Genomic DNA, 17,466 nt, shown 5'->3' on the forward strand with positions numbered 1-17,466 from the left:
TTTTTTTTTTTTTGGTAAACCACATTTCATTCAACTAAACAAAAGGAGATAAATCCGAGCTACAAAGCACGTGAATATCCTAAGTAGTGGAAATAGGCCGGTCAAACCTCCCCGAACATTGAGACCTTTTCAGTGAAAAGATCCATTGTTAATGTCTCCCTTGGAGAGAAAAGAAATTTGCAACCTACAAATTTTCTAGCTAAGTACTTAATATCCCATTTCAAATTGTCCACACAAATAGGGGTTTGAATATTGTCTTCAAAAGCATTGTAAAGTTGCAAACAATCGATCTCAGCTTCAATCATCTCGAACCACTCAGCCAAACATTGACTAATCCTTCTCTTGGCGCTAGAGCTTCATCTTTGAAGCACCTCGGTGAAGCTCACCTCAATAGACACCGCCCAGCAAAGCAACCCTCTACAATCTCGGATAACAAACCCCAGTCCCCCTTTTGATCCTACCTTAGCTGCATCCGAATTCGGTTTAACAACCCCACTCAAAGGCTTAGACCACCTTACTTCCTTCTTTTTCGTCTCTCATCACCCAATATCGAAGGCTAACCGAGAGAAGGAGTTCCGGGAACTACAAAGATCTTCAAATTGAGCGAGAGCCTTCGTGAACACCTGGATGGTGTCGAATCCACTCCATTGAAGATGAGATCATTACGAGACGCCATAAGTTCCAACAACGATTCAGCATGCGGCTAAACCAGTTTCGGAGCCCTTCTTTGACCTTCACTATCCAGGTTTTAACCAATTTGGCACAAATTTAGTAAACTCTGGTGATCAATACATGGAGGGATATATGAGAAATCGACCCAAACCAAACAGCTCTTGCAAATGCATTATTATATGATCTTCAGATTCTTCAAGGTTAATCCACATCTTGGACAAGTTATATCCTTCACCATTTTCATCTCTCCCTAAATTAACTCCTAGCTCAATGCTTTAGAACAAGCCCTCCAAATAAAATTACACACCTTGGGGTAGCATTACAACTCCAAACATTTTTCCACATCCTAGGTCCATCGTAACCGAGAGGTTTGATTACCCTTCGATCCAAATGGTCTCAGACATTGGTGAGGAGGTGATAAGCACTCTTAGTAGTGAAGATCCCATTCCTATTTGCGCCCCAAATAAGTCTATCTTCCAATTGAAAAAGACCTAATTGTATCTTCAAGATTTCTTCTGCATCATCAACATGAAAGGTTTGAAGTACTAATTGAGACTTCCATTTTCTAGTCTCTTGATCGATCAATTCCCCAACCCTAGTCAAAGTTGAGCTTGCTCGAAATCCCTGATGTTGCACCTTGAAATTCCATGTAGAACACAACCAAGAATCTTCCCAAATATGAATGTGCTCACCTAAACCCACCTTCCACATTAATCCTTTTTGTAGTACTTCTCTCCCAACTAAAATGCCTCTCCAAGCCCAAGATGGCTGTGACCCTAAAGAAGCTTCTAGGAAGTCACAATGAGGGAAATAAAGAGCTTTAAAAAGTTAACAGAAACTGTTAAGACACTAGTAACCACCAATTGAGTTTATCTAAAGTTAACAGAAAATAAAAATCAAGAAGTAAATCAACACCAAGAATAGGGATCAGCTTAACTCACTCAACATTTCTAAGGATTACACCAGAAGAGACTATAAAGTACAATAACAAATGGACACTCAATAACCTGCAGAAATTTCAAAAACCAACGAACTCTAAAACATATTTTTGAACAAACAAGATTGAATCACAATGAAGTTGATAAGGTGATGGCAATTTTTTACCCAGAGGAGAACTAGTGTGGGAGAAGGATCAGAAACAAGATTTACAGCATAGACCTTATGGGCAAGCCAAAACGCTACTGTTAACCCTAACCACAGACCAAGTGTAGCAGAACCGCATTCTTAAATGTCATCACCACCTCCCCATTTGCTAGTCCTTTCAGTAGACATTGCTGTGGAAGAAGCTAGCTCAGGAATCAAAGGACTGAAATCGAGACCGATGGGAAAATAAAAGCTCCACACTTGCTACTAAATCAGAAAAGGAATTTCGGCGTTCACTCATTCGAATTGGAATATGTGAATAGAGATAAAAATAGTAACAGGCTTGGCGTTCACAATCAAACTCATTCAACTGGGCTCCTTTTCTGGTGTCAGTTCCAGCAGTCCATCATCTAATGTTGTGTCCAGTAGTTGCCCATAAAATTGAAAAGACAAACTCAACTGCAAGCATTCCTGGTTCACAAGCTTGAAGAACGAAAAACTGAGAAAGATGAAGAACATCATCCACAGATTTCATGATCCTGCATAACAAAAAGAAATTAGAAATAACTCATGTTCAAGTAATAAAGCACAAAACTGAAAGATAAATTCATTGTGGTAAACATATCGTTGGCAAAGGATATGAGAATACGTAGATTGTGCAATAGTCTTTGCCCAATACAGAAATGTTGGTGCAGTAGCAGAGCATATATTTCTAGCCTGATAAGATCTTATTTCATTGTGAACAGTAGTACAAAACACACTAAATTTTCAGGGCCTAGTTAGATGCACCTCCCAGAAGTAAGCTCTTTGAAATGCTCTGGCATCCACAAGTGATGCTCTAGCCCTGTGGATCTGATTCCATTGGCATCTTTCATATGGACTCCTCTCTCCAAATTTGCAGTTCATAGGTTCACTAGATCAGCCAATTTCAAGTGTATTTCCTCCCTGCCTTTGAACAATTTAATGAAATATAGTAGTCATTGTTTGCTCCATCCTCAGAGTCATCAATTCTATTATCATTATGACCAACATCAGCATTTTGTCATCAAGCTTTTGTCTGAGCTAGGGGGAGGGGGGGAATGTGGAAACCACCTAGTAAGGTGGATTCCTCTTCCTAAGTAGTTCAGACAAAAGCTTTGATGACAATATGCTGCTGTTGCTAATGATAATAGAACTATGACCTGATAAGCCATGTAAATCTACAAATACACTCTTATGAGTAAACATGACAATATGGCATTATCTTCCCATGAAGCAACACAAGTTAGTTAAACGATAGTTTTTCATTTAGGATTTAACCTTTTCGGCACAATTGCTCATCTTTCTCTGTTTTCCTCTAAAACCAAAACTGATGCCAAGCAGCATAAGCTCAAAGACTGTACTATTTGCATCCACAGTGAGAAAACAAAGAGATTCTAATGAGAAAGTGTTGATATTTGCTGAGATCTTACTTTGCTTAAAAAAGCAAATGCCTTGGTTGAATCACAATGAACACTGTTCCTCCCATTTGCCAGATATCCATTTTAATTAGGAATCTATGGTTACCTAATTAGCACATGACTCTGTACAGGGATATCTTCTACTTGTTTCATGAAGTAATTCTTAAAGTAGATTATAAAGGAACCCACAAAAGGGAAGAAGAGCTTTTCACTAACCAAGACAAAGTAACGCCAGTGAAATTGTGTAACAGAGACAGATTAACAACTCTGACCTTCTCATAAAAAGGGATTTAAGAATAAAAAGGTAAAGATAAGAAGATCAAGAACTCACTTTTGAAAATTTTGTCCCTTAATTTGAGATGAAAATGAGAAGGCATATCGCTTAAGGAGTTCTAAAAAGAGACTGTATGCTGCTGGCTGGATCTGTCGACTACGGATGACCCTGAAACAAGGGGGGGCTTAGTTGTCAAATCACATCCCACTGAAAACCCAAAACACAAACACAAGATAAAAGTTGTTGGTCAATTACAACATAAATAAAAGTTAATTTTCAAATCAATTGTACCTGCTTGGTTCTTAGATAAATTATACGTTAGTGAAATGAAACATAATGGTTTATCATTACCTAATACAGGATTCCTGTTCAATAACAATTTTGCTAATAACTCCACTTTCTCCTGCAATGCATTCTACTTTTAAGCATCTAATTTCCTTTCTTCTCTTTGTCTCTTTTCCTCTTCTCTTTCTTGTTCAACTTGTTGGAGTTTTTGAGTCACCTCTGCAAGTTTGTCATCCAACTCCTAGTTTTGTTGGGTTTTTGTTAGCCCAAAATCCTTTGGACTTACTCCCGCTCCTCGCAAACGTACCCGACCATGGGTATCAGATCCAAATGAGTGGTGAAGATACTTTCAAGGACTAGAACATCATTTCGATTCTGTTCAAGCAAATTAGCCAACTCTTCATTTATTGCTCTCTGATCATTAAACATTTTTCAACCAAGTTCACTAAAGATTCCAATATCATATCATTCATGCAAACATTAATCTTATAAATAAATACATACCATTACTTCAGCTGAAGTAGGATAAAAAAAGAGTTTCATCCTTCCTTGTATGCATTTCAAAAAACATCTCTATCCTTGTGGGTCCACACCTTTAGGATGCTCCTTTTTTCTACAGAACAACAACAACAACAATAAGCCTTGTCCCAACTAAATGGGGTCAGCTACATGGATTCTTGCCCTCCAATCAGTTCTATTCGAAGCCATGCTAGATACAAGGCCTAAGCTATACATATCCTTTTTCACCACTTCTCCTAAGGTTATCTTAGGTCTACCCCTAGTTCTTTTAGTTCCTTCAATATGGATTATATCACTTCTCCGTACAAGAGCATTTATAGGTCTCCGTTGAACGTGGCCGTGCCACCTCAAATGACTTTCTCTAAGTTTATCACTTATGGGAGCAACTCCCAGACCAAACTCTAATATGATCATTTCTTATCTTATCCATCCTAGTTTTGCTACTCATCCATCTTAGTATCCTCATTTCTGCTACACTGAGTTTATTTATATGATTTTTTTAACAGCCCAACACTCTGCACCTTACATCATAGCTGGTCGAACAACGGTCCTATAAAATTTTCCTTTAAGCTTTAATGGAATACGCCGATCACATAAGACCCCGGACGCACCTCTCCACTTCATCCACCCTATTTTAATTCTTTGGAAAACCTCATCTTCTAAATCACCTCTTTTACTTATGATTGAACCTAGGTACCTAAAACAATCACTCTGAGGAATCTCTTTATCGTCAAGTATCACCACCTCATCATCTGCCCGATCATGACTAAAGTTATAAACTAAATATTCTATCTTCGATCTACTAAGTTTAAAGCCTTTTGATTCCAAAGCTAATCTCCATGATTTTAATTTGGTATTAATCCCCACTTGGGTCTCATCAATCAACACAATATCATCCGCAAAAAGCATACACCAGGGGACCTCATCTTGAATGTCTTTGGTTAATTCATCCATTACCAATGCAAATAGATATGGGCTTAAAGTTGACCCTTGATGTTGCCCAACTGTTATCGGGAATTCATTACTTTGTCTCCCCACTGTTCTAACACTAGTCACCGAACCATCATACATATCCTTAAGTATATCTATATATTTACTTGCAACACTTCTTTTCTCTAGTACTTGCCAAATTAACACTCTAGGGACTCTATCATCAGCTTTTTCTAGGTCAATAAATACCATATGAAGATCTTTCCTACATTCTCTATACCTTTCCATAAGTCTCCTAATTAAGCAAATAGCCTCCGTTGTAGATCTTCCTGGCATAAACCCAAATTGGTTCTCCGTAACAGTAGTTAAGTGCCTCAAACGGGTTTCAATTATTCTCTCCCATAATTTCATCATATGGCTCATCAATTTAATGCCCCTATAGTTATTACAACTTTGAATATCTCCTTTATTTTTGTAAATTGGAACCACAACACTTCTCCTCTAATCATCTGGCATTTTCCCTGTGCTCATAATCTTATTAAACAACTTAGTCAACCAAACTAGTCCATGGGTTCCTAAGCTCTTCCATACTTCAATTGGGATTTCATCACGACCTTGTGTCTTGCCGGGTTTCATCCTCCTTAAAGCTTCTTTTACTTTGGACATCGAAATTCTACGTATATAGGTTCGGACATTGGTGCCTTGGTGAAAAGTGTAATCGTCTGAAACATAAGTGCTTGAAGAATGCTTAATTAGAAAAATAGAGAAATAAGTTTCCCATCTTTTCTTAATATCCTCCTCACAAACTAATACTTTACCATCTCCATTTTTAATATATCTAACATGGTCAAGATCTCTACTATTCCTATCCCTCATTTTAGCTATCTTATAAATAGATTTTTCCCCTTCCTTTGTGCCCAACTTATTGTATAACTCTTCATACATCCTTTCCCTTGCTTTTCCCGCAATTTTCTTTGCTTCATTTCTATCCAACCTATACCTTTGAAGATCCTCAACATCCTTAGTTCTTTGCCATGTCTTAAAACTACCTTTTTTATTCCTAATGGCAGCTTGAACCTCACTATCCCACCACCACGTCTTTCTATAAGAATGGATCTTTCCTTTTAATTCACCTAGAACATCTTTAGCCACCTTCTTAATACACATAGCCATCTCATTCCACATTGCATTGGTATCCCCTTTAAAATCCCATTTTCCTTGTTTGACTACTTCATTAACGAAGGATTTAGAGTACTCTCCTTTCAAATTCCACCATCTTATTCTGGGATAGTTTACCTTGGACCTTTTATGTGTTCTTGGGACTAAGCACATATCCAAGACCACAAGTCTATGTTGTGCAGTTAAGCTTTCCTCCGGTATCACCTTGCAATCTTTGCACAACAATCTATCAGTCCTTCTAGTTAGGAAGAAATCTATTTGGCTTCTATGCTGTCCACTTTTGAAAGTAATTAAATGTTCATCTCTCTTTTTGAAGTAAGTATTTATAATAGATAGATCAAAAGCAGTAGCAAAATCCAAAATTGAAATCCCCTCCTCATTCCTTTCTCCAAAACCATATCCTCCATGAACACTCTCATATCCTCCTTGATCTTTTCCAATATGTCCATTTAAATCACCTCCTATGATAATCTTTTCTCCTTGACGAATTCCTTGCATTAATCCATCCATATCTAGTTTTAGACTTTCATCTAATCCTACTTGAGGTGCATATACACAAATTATATTTATGAACTCTTTCTCCATTACAAGCTTGATAGCAATAATCCTATCACCCACTCTTTTAACATCCACCACATCATTTTTTAAATCTTTATCCACTATTATACCCATTCCATTTTTATTTGTTTTATCCCCAAAGATACCAAAGTTTAAAGTCATCCAACTCTTTGGCTTTTTTACCCCTCCATCTAGTCTCTTGGATGCAAGCTACATTAATCCTTCTTCTCCTCATAACATCTATCAATTCTAAGCTCTTACCAGTTAAAGATCCTATGTTCCAAGATGCCAATCTAATCCTACGCTTATGGACTAGCTTCTTTACCCACACTCGTCCACGGCGGGGAACCCTTGCCTACCTATCACCGCATCCGGGCGCCGATGCGACGCGTTGCTTACAGGGGACGCCGTAGCTAACCCTTGTCCACTTATCACTACACCCGGGTCATAATGTAGCGCGTCGCTTCTTTTGTCGAGGAATGCCCTAGCATAGCTTTTATCATATAAGGTCGAATCCATGAAAAAATGTTTGGCTAGATTTTTTCCGGTGCCGGCTGCCGACCTGATGCACCAACCCTCCTCCTTTACCCGGGCTTAGGGACCGGCAGCAAAACACTGGCGGAGTTCTCCTTTTTTCTACAGAAATCCAACAAAAATAAATAAACAAAGATAAAAATGTTAACTAATAGTTTGCATACATGTTCACAATAATTTAAATAAAGTGACATTTCATAAACGTGCCTTCATGCAAAAACATTGTGCATAGCTTCTTCGACCACAAGTATGGGTCATCTTTTGGAGCTTTCTAATGTCAATATTCACATGACACATTTTCTGCATAATAACAAAACAATTAAAAGATTAATTAGCATTATGTAACATTGACTCTTACTCATAAAATGTATTTTCTTAAATAAATGACATCTTACCAAGTTCTTTTCACTATTCCATATGTCTATTAGTTCCTTTCACTTATTTAATGGAACCACCGCTAGACAATTATTGATTGTCTCATCAATACTACCAACATCATCATAAAACTCTTTTTTTTTAAATCCCTTTTAAAATCCTTCCATTGCAGCCCCATTTTGACGTATATCCATTTCTTACCCAAAACATCCACTTGATATCTCCCCTACAAGAAAAAAGAATCATTTATTAAAAAAGAAACATCTTAGTTGTAAATACTAATCCAAGTAAGATTGTGAATCATTTTACCTGGATTTTATTCCATTATGCTTCCTTGTAGTGAATGGGTACTTTCCTCCAATCATGATAGTTATAGAGGAGGTTCAAACCATTTCTTACCAATGTCCCCAGGTAAGTAATGGACTCTGCTATGTAGCCATCATCCCCCTATCCATATACATTAACCATCACATGCCTTATTTCATTTTGTTTCATCCTTTGTGTCTTCAAAGACACATTTGGGTACTTTCCTTCAATCGTGATAGTTATAGAGGAGGTTCAAACCATTTCTTATCAATGTCCCCAGGTAAGTAATGGACTCTACTATGTAGCCATCATCCCCCTATCCATATACATTAACCATCACATGCCTTATTTCATTTTGTTTCATCCTTTGTGTCTTCAAAGACACATTTGGACCCCTCTTATGATGTTTCCCTACAATTGAGTTCCAATATATGAGAAACATATCAAAGGCACATAATCCAAATAAATAAAAAATTATAAGCATATCAAAAGCATCCTCACCCAAAGTTGCAGTGCTTGAAGAAGGAGCAAAATCCACTAGATCCATTAAAAGTCACAAGGTGAAACACTAACAAAGAAAAACCTGTATACCATTATATTATCATCAGATATTCAATTAGTAATAATAGGCAACTATAAAAGACATTAAAATAGCAAGCAACTAGAATAAGATGGTGAGTGAGTTGTATCAACAAAGGCAAATCTGAATATGATATCTTGCACACAAAACTAAGGCATCAGAAAACTTTGAATATAAGATTAACTTGGAAAATAAAATACTAAGGATGGTAAACTGCTTACAACTGAAAAACAAAATACAAACCAACCAACAAAAACGCATCTGATCATATTCTAATTTAAAATTGAGTTTGAGTTGAGCAACTCCATAGAGGTGTCAACTATTGTTCCATCCACATCTGTCCTTGAACAAGTTAAGACTAGGATCACCAACAACCATTTGTCCAAAATTTTTGGAAATGGAAGACTTAATGGTCCTAAAATGCTGGAGGCTCCAAGAATTTGTTACACAAAATTGTTTTTCTTTCTTTTCTTTTCTTTAGGGCTGGTTTCTTCATTTTCGGGAGGGGAGGGGAGGGGAGGGGGGAGTGAGTTTATTTGAGGGGGAAATTTGTTTAAGGTATGGTAAGAGACGCATAACTTTCGGGTTTTAGGAGTTTCTTCACCTCCTGTTCTTCCTATCTCCATCCTTCCTTGAAGAATCCACAGCACCCTCTGCTCCTGAGAGAAATAATGATCACACCCCCGCCCAAAAAACTAAACCAAATAGAGCAAAAACCCTTTCAACCTGCGTGAGAACTTTCTTCCTCCGACGATTATCTATTTCGAGTCTCAAGAATCCATCCAGGGGTTTCTAGAACAACCAAACAGATTTCCAGATCTGGGCCTTCTAGCGAGCCTTAACCTTGTAAATGGACGAGTTGTATAATTTCATATTTCTTGATGGATTCAGTATGTCATAGGCCAGCTGGAACCTTACACGAGTTCAGGGAAAGATGGTCCGTAACGGCTGAAAGTAACCTCCCTCTGATGTCATTCTATTTCTATATTTGTACATTCCCCCTCAACTTAATAGTTTATGGTTGTAAATCATAAACAACTCCCAAGCTGTTTACAAGTTAATGCTTCTATAATTTATTTTAAACGGTCATAAATCGTTCCAAACACATCTATTCATGTTATGTGTCAGATCAACAATGATTTAAACTATACAAAGAGAGCTTAAGAGTGTTGGAGGGCTTCTATGAAAGCAAATAAAGGACAAACATCATCAGCTTATTGTATACATAGCATAAATATTAGGATCAGTGATCTAAAATCTTATTTGGGCCACTAGAACATAGCATACCACAAGGTAAAGGCTACTCCTTATATCCAAGAAGGGGGGGGGGGGGGAGATTAATTATTTTGGGTAAGTAGTAATAAGACTAGTGCAACTACTATTAGGGAGAGTTTTTCATTTATGACACATGAGGGTTGGGGATTACATCGTCCCAAATGTGAGAGTTTTATCTCTTCAATCTCTTCAGGTTAGAGGAAGAAAGGAGACAGATCCTTGCAAGGTGCATGGCTGCACATGTTGCCTCTTTGCAATATTAGTATATAATTGCTAGGTTAGAAACTAAAAAAACTAAAGCTTGAATCATAGGCACAGCTTTTTGGTTCTCAAGGAATTGGTGTATGTTTAGATAGGTTTTAAAAAATGATCAAGAGAATGCTGCCTGGTTGTTGGCTCGAGCTAGTGAGAGTAGCATCAGCAAGGACGGGAGTTGGGATTCCAACTATGCTCTCTTCAGAAACTTCCATTTTGATACCTCCATTAATCCATTTAGATCTTCATTTTTAATCATTTATTTGTCTTGAAATTATTAACATGACAACATAGCAACAAAATTTACAGTTGAGATGTGCAAAACTTACAGGAAAAGAAAACCAGCACAGAGCTATCTATTTTTCTTCATCTTTACTTTAGCTTCTTGATCTTTCCTAGTTTGATCCAATTTGAATTTACATCGAGGCCAATACTGTTCTAAATTGTAGGTTTTTAACCTTGGGCAAATGGATAAAGTGATAATGAGCTGTAATCAATGAAAATATCATTCCAATGCATGATTTGGGTCTATCATATCAATATTTGAGGGGATCTAAGAATCCAACAAGGGAAAGGCCCTTAGTGATCTGAGGAGGCTTTTATGGAAAAAAGATCAGAGATGAAGAAGAGTAGAAGGCACAAACCAGAAAGGCAAAATGGGGATGAGAGAGGTGGCAGTAGCTAGGTTGTAGGGTTTGGACAAGAATCTGGAGAATGGTTCCTGCATTGATACCATGAAGAAAGAGAGGGAGTAGGGGAAAATAATGTCTCTTTACTCTAGAAAACACAGCCATGTTCTATTTATAACAAGCAAAGACTCAAAAAGCAATTACAAGTAAATCCCAAGAATAAAAATGGAAACTGACTTTTTATCCATACATTAACTGCATCTTGAAAATAAAACAATGAAGGTTACAAATTTTTGGGGAAATCAAATACCTACTTTGATGACAGTAAATTAAATTCCTTCTTTTCTTTCCAAGTCTTCAAGTTATGGAGACAATGGGATAAAACTAAACAATGCAAAAGGAAATCACACATAGATACAACTTAAAATACATACCTCAAATGAAATCATTGAGAGCAAACAAATAAAGCAAGATTTTTTCCATTTCTATGTTATCTACAAAACTGATGGAAATCATCCTGAGTTTATAAATCGAGAACTGACAGGAAAAGAAAAAAGGGGGCCTGATCCTTAAATAGTAAGAGTTCTATGCAAATGAATATCCGCACTTTACAGCAAAATCACAAAAATAAATGGATCCGTCCATCAATCAACTTCACTAACACTTTGAAGTCCTTGGTATTAGTAACAAATACACTAGAAATGCCATCTAGTTTTATGCATTCATTCACCACGATGGCATCAGCTGGATACCTAGACTTCGCAAGCAATACAGATAAATCCACTCCATGACCAATTTTACCATATTCATTTATCAATCAGTATAAGTCCATCTGTTGCTATCCTCAATCATTTCATCCTTACAGCAAACCTCTTGGAAGACCAACATGCCAGACCTCTAAGTGAAATTCTATCTTCTTATAAGGAAGTTCAAAGTCACTAAATTTTATCTTACCAAACTTAGTTGGGTTTTTCTGGTATATGGTCAATTTGGAAAACCAACATGCCAGACCTCTTACTGGTTGGCTGAATTAGTTGGAACTGAGACCAACCAAAGCTGCATCCTGAGTATGTATCTGTGATACTAAGACAATTAGAAAATAAACATATATTAACTCTTGAATATCATATTAATAGAATATAGAAAAAAAGTTTATGAGTGGATGATAATCTTTATTAACAGAGAATTTTCTTCTGTTTCTATCCAAAGTCATAAATATCTACTTCACCTAATCCAATTCACAGACGCTTGGATGACAGAAACAAGAGTTTGCAAAGGAAATAACAATATGGTGCAACTATCCCACCAGTCAGAACCTGAAGGACAACAGTCTGATGTATTCTCTGATTGACTAATGACATGCATAGAATAACTATCCTCAAGTAAAATTAACGTACCAAGACATGCATGCTGATGTAGAGAAGCAGAATCAAACACCTTAAAAATTAACAGAACAATTTTGGAAGACAGGTACAAAGACAATCAGAAAGTGAACCTTAAAAATCTTGTTCTTCCACCCACCCCTATATTCCAACAGTTGCAAGATGCATAGCAAGTTCCTTTTGACCAGATTTCTCCAAGCATTCAACCACAACAGCAAGATGAGGAGTTTTCAGTCGAAACCCCTTCTTGATCATTGCATTAACAACCTCTGCAACTTGCACCAGATGACTTTCTTGACAAAGTCCTGATAAAAGAACTGAGTAAAAATCAGAGTCAACAGAATCTAGAGAATTGAACTTCTTCTCCATTTCACAATACAAACCAAATCCATCCAATGCCCGTCCCTCCAAACAAATCTCTTTAATCATACAGTAACATGCAAACCCATCAGGCTGCACTCCATTATTTAACATCCTTCCAAATACTTTCTCAGCCTCCTCCATGTTTTTTATCCTTAGCAAGCAAACTACAAGAGAACTATAGCATATGGCACTTGAAACACTCCCATGCACAGCCACTTTATCAACAAGCTTATAAGCCTCCTCTATACAACCTTCCACACAAAGACCCATGATCAAAGTACTAATTGTAACTCGATTTGGACGACACCCATGATCTACCATTCGATCCAAAATCCCTAGTGCATCCATTGGCCTCCTCTTCTCACAGAAACTCTGTATCACAGACGTGTATGTAACTGTATTTGGAGAACAATCACTACCCACTTTCTCCATTTCAGCTAATAACTCTAGTGCTCTCTCCAGATTACCAGCCCTACGAAATCCATCAAGCAATGCAGAATAAGCCACAACATTTGGAACGCAACCATGACTGTGCATAACCTTAAAAAGCCCACAAGCTTCCTCAAACCTATCAACATTACAGAATCCCTTGATCATCTCAACATAAGTTAACATGTCAGGGTAGAGATCAATCATAGCCATCTCTTTCATTAGTCCTAATGCCATATCTGTATCACCTTTCTCACTGAAGAGCCGTATAACAACATTGTAGGAGTAAGTATCAGGTCGGCAATTGAACTCTCCCATTTTCCTCAATACCCTTAAAGCCTCTTCTGCAAGCTTTGTCTCTCTACAGAGATTTAAAATCACTTTAAACACTTTCACAGTAACCAAAGAACCACAAGTTCTATACACTTCTAAAACATCATTCAGCAATTCTGGCTTATGATCAATCTCAAATAATAGACGAGCTTTGTTATACATCAAACCGCTATGTCTGTAGTATGATTGAAGGCCCGCCCAGATGAAAAACCTCAGACCCAATATTGCTTGATCAGAGGAGCACCTCTGCAAAACATCTTCAACACATAAAGCATCCAATTTGCAATTAGTTTGTGCTAACTTTCTCTCTAAACTTGATCCAGAATCATTTTTCTGCAAGAGATTCCAGTAGTTGTCAGCAGCAGAAGTACTCCCAAACATGCGCTTCTGATTAATAACATATCTCGGGTTTCTGAAACCATATGACACCGATAGCGAACGAAAAATGGAATGCACACCCATGAGAAGTAGTGAAACCAGAACAAGCAAAGTGGGTCCTAAGGTTTTACTGAACCTGTTCTCTTTGCCAGAAATTAAAGCTCTAATTTTGAGCAAAAAAAAAACCACGGCCCGCTCTCCCGAAGACTTCAAACCAAAGATTTCAAGTTAAAAAAAAATTAAAGCTTTAACGAAAGGAAACCAGGTAGGTGCAGAATCTCTTGTAAGCCCTTCGAACCGAAGATTCCAAGTTAAGAGGAAAGAGTTTGGAGGAGCCGAACCAGCTAAGACACTACCATCAAGTCACAAGCCAACGTACATTATGTCGCCGGCGATAAATCGCCATGTTGCTCAAAGGCGACACGAAACCAATCGTCGGAACAGCAGCAACCAAAAGTCAGCGAAATCGACCATTTCTCCGCCGGTGGCAACTGGTAGTGCTGTTGGATGCCGGATGAGAAGAATGACCGACTTTTCAGATCTCTCTGTCTCTCCCAGTCGCTCACCGACTTCCATTTTTTTTTTCTTTTTTTTATTGGGTATATGAGGTTCATCGGGGTAAGGATGTCAATTTGCAGTCCGGAACCGTTAAAAAGCAAACAGCACCAACCCGAACCCAAACTGCAATCCATTATAACCCGTTTTATAGTTTTACATTAAATATTATTTGACTCATTATAGTACCACTAGGTAGTTAGTATAGACCATCAAAAAAATTGAGTATGAATTCAAAGATCAAATAGTTTTTCTACTACTTGTAAGGGACAATTAAAAGAATTAAGTATGAATGTCCAATTGAATGCACAAAGTTTGTTTAAATTAAATAAATATTTATCAAGTATGAGAATGTTGATTAAATATGATTATATTTATCTAGAGGTATTTCTTTTGCATATACTAAATATCAACCCAAAAAAGGGTCGGATTTCATAGAAGGGGAATGAAAAAAATCAACATTCTCACAAAACAATAAACCAATTTCAAGACAATCAATCATAGCACAAGTTAGAATTTAAAGGGGTTCTTGGTTTGAAGATTTGTTCTAGGACAATCCGGTGGAGCCTAAGGAATGAGCTTGCAGTTTCCATGTTACTACTTACTATTCAAGTTTTTTATTTCTATAAGGTGGGTGAGATTTCTAAAACATGGAATGACTTTTTATTTTTTTTATGAAAATTGATCAATGGCAATTTTGTTTTCTATAGAATTTTGGCTCTTGTTGTTGGATGCTTGATTATTTCTTTTTATTCTTTTTCTTGCATACCATAAATTATTAGTCCAAACCGTTAGTCAATCCAAGTATAGACCGCTAGCCCAAACCATTAGTTTGAACCCAAACCGCACCAAACCGAAACCGGCCCGAAATTGTTATTTTGCTAATGGGGCCATGTTTGGGCTGAGTGTTTTTTAGCCCAAAACCATTAAGCCCAACCCCAAACCAAACCACCTTTGACATCCGTAATCCGGACTAGCTTGTGCACACCTTGATTAAATCCTCAAGGGGGAGCTTTGTCGTCCGCAAGGGTCGAACCCATGACCTCTCCACTAAGAAGTATGGATCTTACCACTCTACCAACCCTACATCGACAAACTTCTCTCTTGCTCTTTGCTCTCTATCACATGGGCTATGAAAGATGAAAGAACTAGGGATCGATGGTTCATTTGATTTATTAAGTTTATTCATTACCACTAAAAGTTAAAAGTTGGAAACGAAATGGCATTGTGGGTCCTGCTATTATACCTTCACATACAAGTGCACGCTTGCAACATATGAATGGTTTATTAGTATACTATTTTGGGTAATAAAACATTTAAAAACGTTGAACTCAATTGTAGATGTCAGCCATATTTCGCCGACATCTCAGGGTGTCGATGGTATTGCCAGCCACCAACACCCCCAATGTCGGCAACATTTCTAACCCTGGTCACAACAGCAACTAGACGGAGAACCGATTGGAAGGGCGAAATTTCAACAAGTCAGCTCTTGTAATTACAAAGTGGGACATGCAAGAGATTATCTGACTTACCTTATGCAATTGTCTTCTCAGCATTCGTTTACCGAGGTCTAGAGCAGCCAACCCTAGAGGTACCACACTAACAACAGCATCCCGACCCAATATGGATCCCTAGTCCCTACGCAGTAGAACCCATAATTTCGAAAGCCATCACTGGCATAGGCATAGGTGGAGACACAACATACAAGCAAAGGGAAATCCCGTTAGAACTCATAATCCCGGAATCCCTTCCTATTTGAGAGGGATTTGTAAATTTGTCTAATTTAGACATTTCCTATCGTCGTTGATTGAATTGCTAAAAAGGCATTTCCTCCATCTTCTTTCACAACCTAAAGCCCTTTACAATAGGGTGCTTTCTACTAGCTCGGCTTTTTCGGGTATCTAGCTCACGAAAAGCCTGGCTCCTGTAGAAGCAGCACCACTAGAAATGCAACAATCTCTCCGCCCAACACCAAAACAATTGAGAGATCCTTTGTTTCAATGGAAAACCCAACAATACCAATTCCACTATCCAATTACTTCAATAAATGGAAAATATTTACCATTACTATTATCATCCATCAACAAATTATCACTTGCATTTCCTTTGGATTCACGGTTTGAATCCTTCACACCCAAACAAACTTTTTGCACAAACTTAGATTCTTGCATCTTTTTTTTTTTTTTTTCTGGTACAACGACGCTTTTATATAGAGGGAAATTGGGGATTGGTATATTACATATACCGCCAGCAAGGGTTGAACCCACAACCTCTCCACTAAGAAGTCAGGTTCCTAACCATCCTACTAACCCTCCATTGGTAGATTCTGGCATCTTACCTTCCACAATGTGCCGTAATCAATTAAAAAAAATTTGATGTGAGTTGCAAATGGATCTCAACCCTTTGATGTGATGTTATAACATGTCACAAATCTACAAAAAAATGATGGTCTATTTCATTATCAAAGGTGGATTGGATAAAATTCCGATGTACGAGTATCTACTTTGCCCTACTAATGGGAAATGGGGACTAATGAAGTAAACTTTGTCACCACTAGACCACCACTCTCGAGGTAAAATCAATTCAATTTTTTTTTTATTAATAAGAAAATCAATTTAGTTCAATGGTACTTTGAGAAGAGGAATTTGACAAGGAAGCCGAAGGATGGAAGAAACCCTAAATAAACATGGAACAATGAGACAAGAATTGGTTTAAGTGTTTAACCGTGAACCACCAACACCTCATTCTAGATGATGGAAATTCTTTTGGAAATTACCACTTCATCCAAATTTTAAAATTTTTTTCTAGTGTCTTTTGAATGCAGGTTTGCTAACCAAAATCACTCTCCAAGTGGGTAGGGATAGATCCAACCTACGAATTGTGCAATAACAATGACAAATTTATTTGGCACATTTTTATGTCATGCAATTGGACAAAGAGAATTTGGGTTGCAACGGACCATTGGGACTTAGAATGGATTGATAAATAATAATAATTCTCTCGGTTGGAATTTATTAATATAATTAATAAATTAAATGCCCAAGGTCAAACGAAAATCACTTTAGGCGGTTACAAAATATAGGTTATGTATTTGTAACCACCACATTACTTGAGTAAGTGTGTGATTACATTA

The 17,466-nt window shown here is 37.4% G+C and overlaps 1 protein-coding gene across 5 annotated transcripts; it reads right to left on the bottom strand.

Annotated features, from left to right (window-relative positions):
* Positions 1–1,136: 1,136 nt before the first annotated feature.
* Positions 1,137–13,934, bottom strand: LOC149022515 (Tetratricopeptide repeat (TPR)-like superfamily protein). 5 transcript variants are annotated; one of them, XM_089150582.1, is made up of 8 exons: positions 12,389–13,934; positions 8,656–8,737; positions 8,158–8,565; positions 7,869–8,074; positions 7,681–7,773; positions 3,526–3,636; positions 2,545–2,704; positions 1,137–2,294 (listed from the first exon to the last, which is right to left on the bottom strand). In XM_089150582.1, the coding sequence occupies exon 1, from the start codon at positions 13,860–13,862 to the stop codon at positions 12,417–12,419; it is 1,446 nt and encodes a 481-aa protein (XP_089006708.1). In that variant the 5' UTR covers positions 13,863–13,934; the 3' UTR covers positions 1,137–2,294; positions 2,545–2,704; positions 3,526–3,636; positions 7,681–7,773; positions 7,869–8,074; positions 8,158–8,565; positions 8,656–8,737; positions 12,389–12,416. The 5 variants fall into 5 exon arrangements, with proteins under 5 accessions (XP_089006708.1, XP_089006709.1, XP_089006705.1 ...); XM_089150583.1 differs by lacking the exon at positions 2,545–2,704 and having other exon boundaries at positions 12,415–13,934; XM_089150579.1 differs by lacking the exon at positions 2,545–2,704.
* Between the last annotated feature and the right edge of the window lie 3,532 nt (positions 13,935–17,466).

This window comes from Hakea prostrata, chromosome 3 (genome assembly GCF_041222555.1).
Source record: "Hakea prostrata isolate BN-2017 chromosome 3, UWA_Hpros_2, whole genome shotgun sequence".
In the NCBI taxonomy this organism is placed as follows: Eukaryota; Viridiplantae; Streptophyta; class Magnoliopsida; order Proteales; family Proteaceae; genus Hakea; species Hakea prostrata.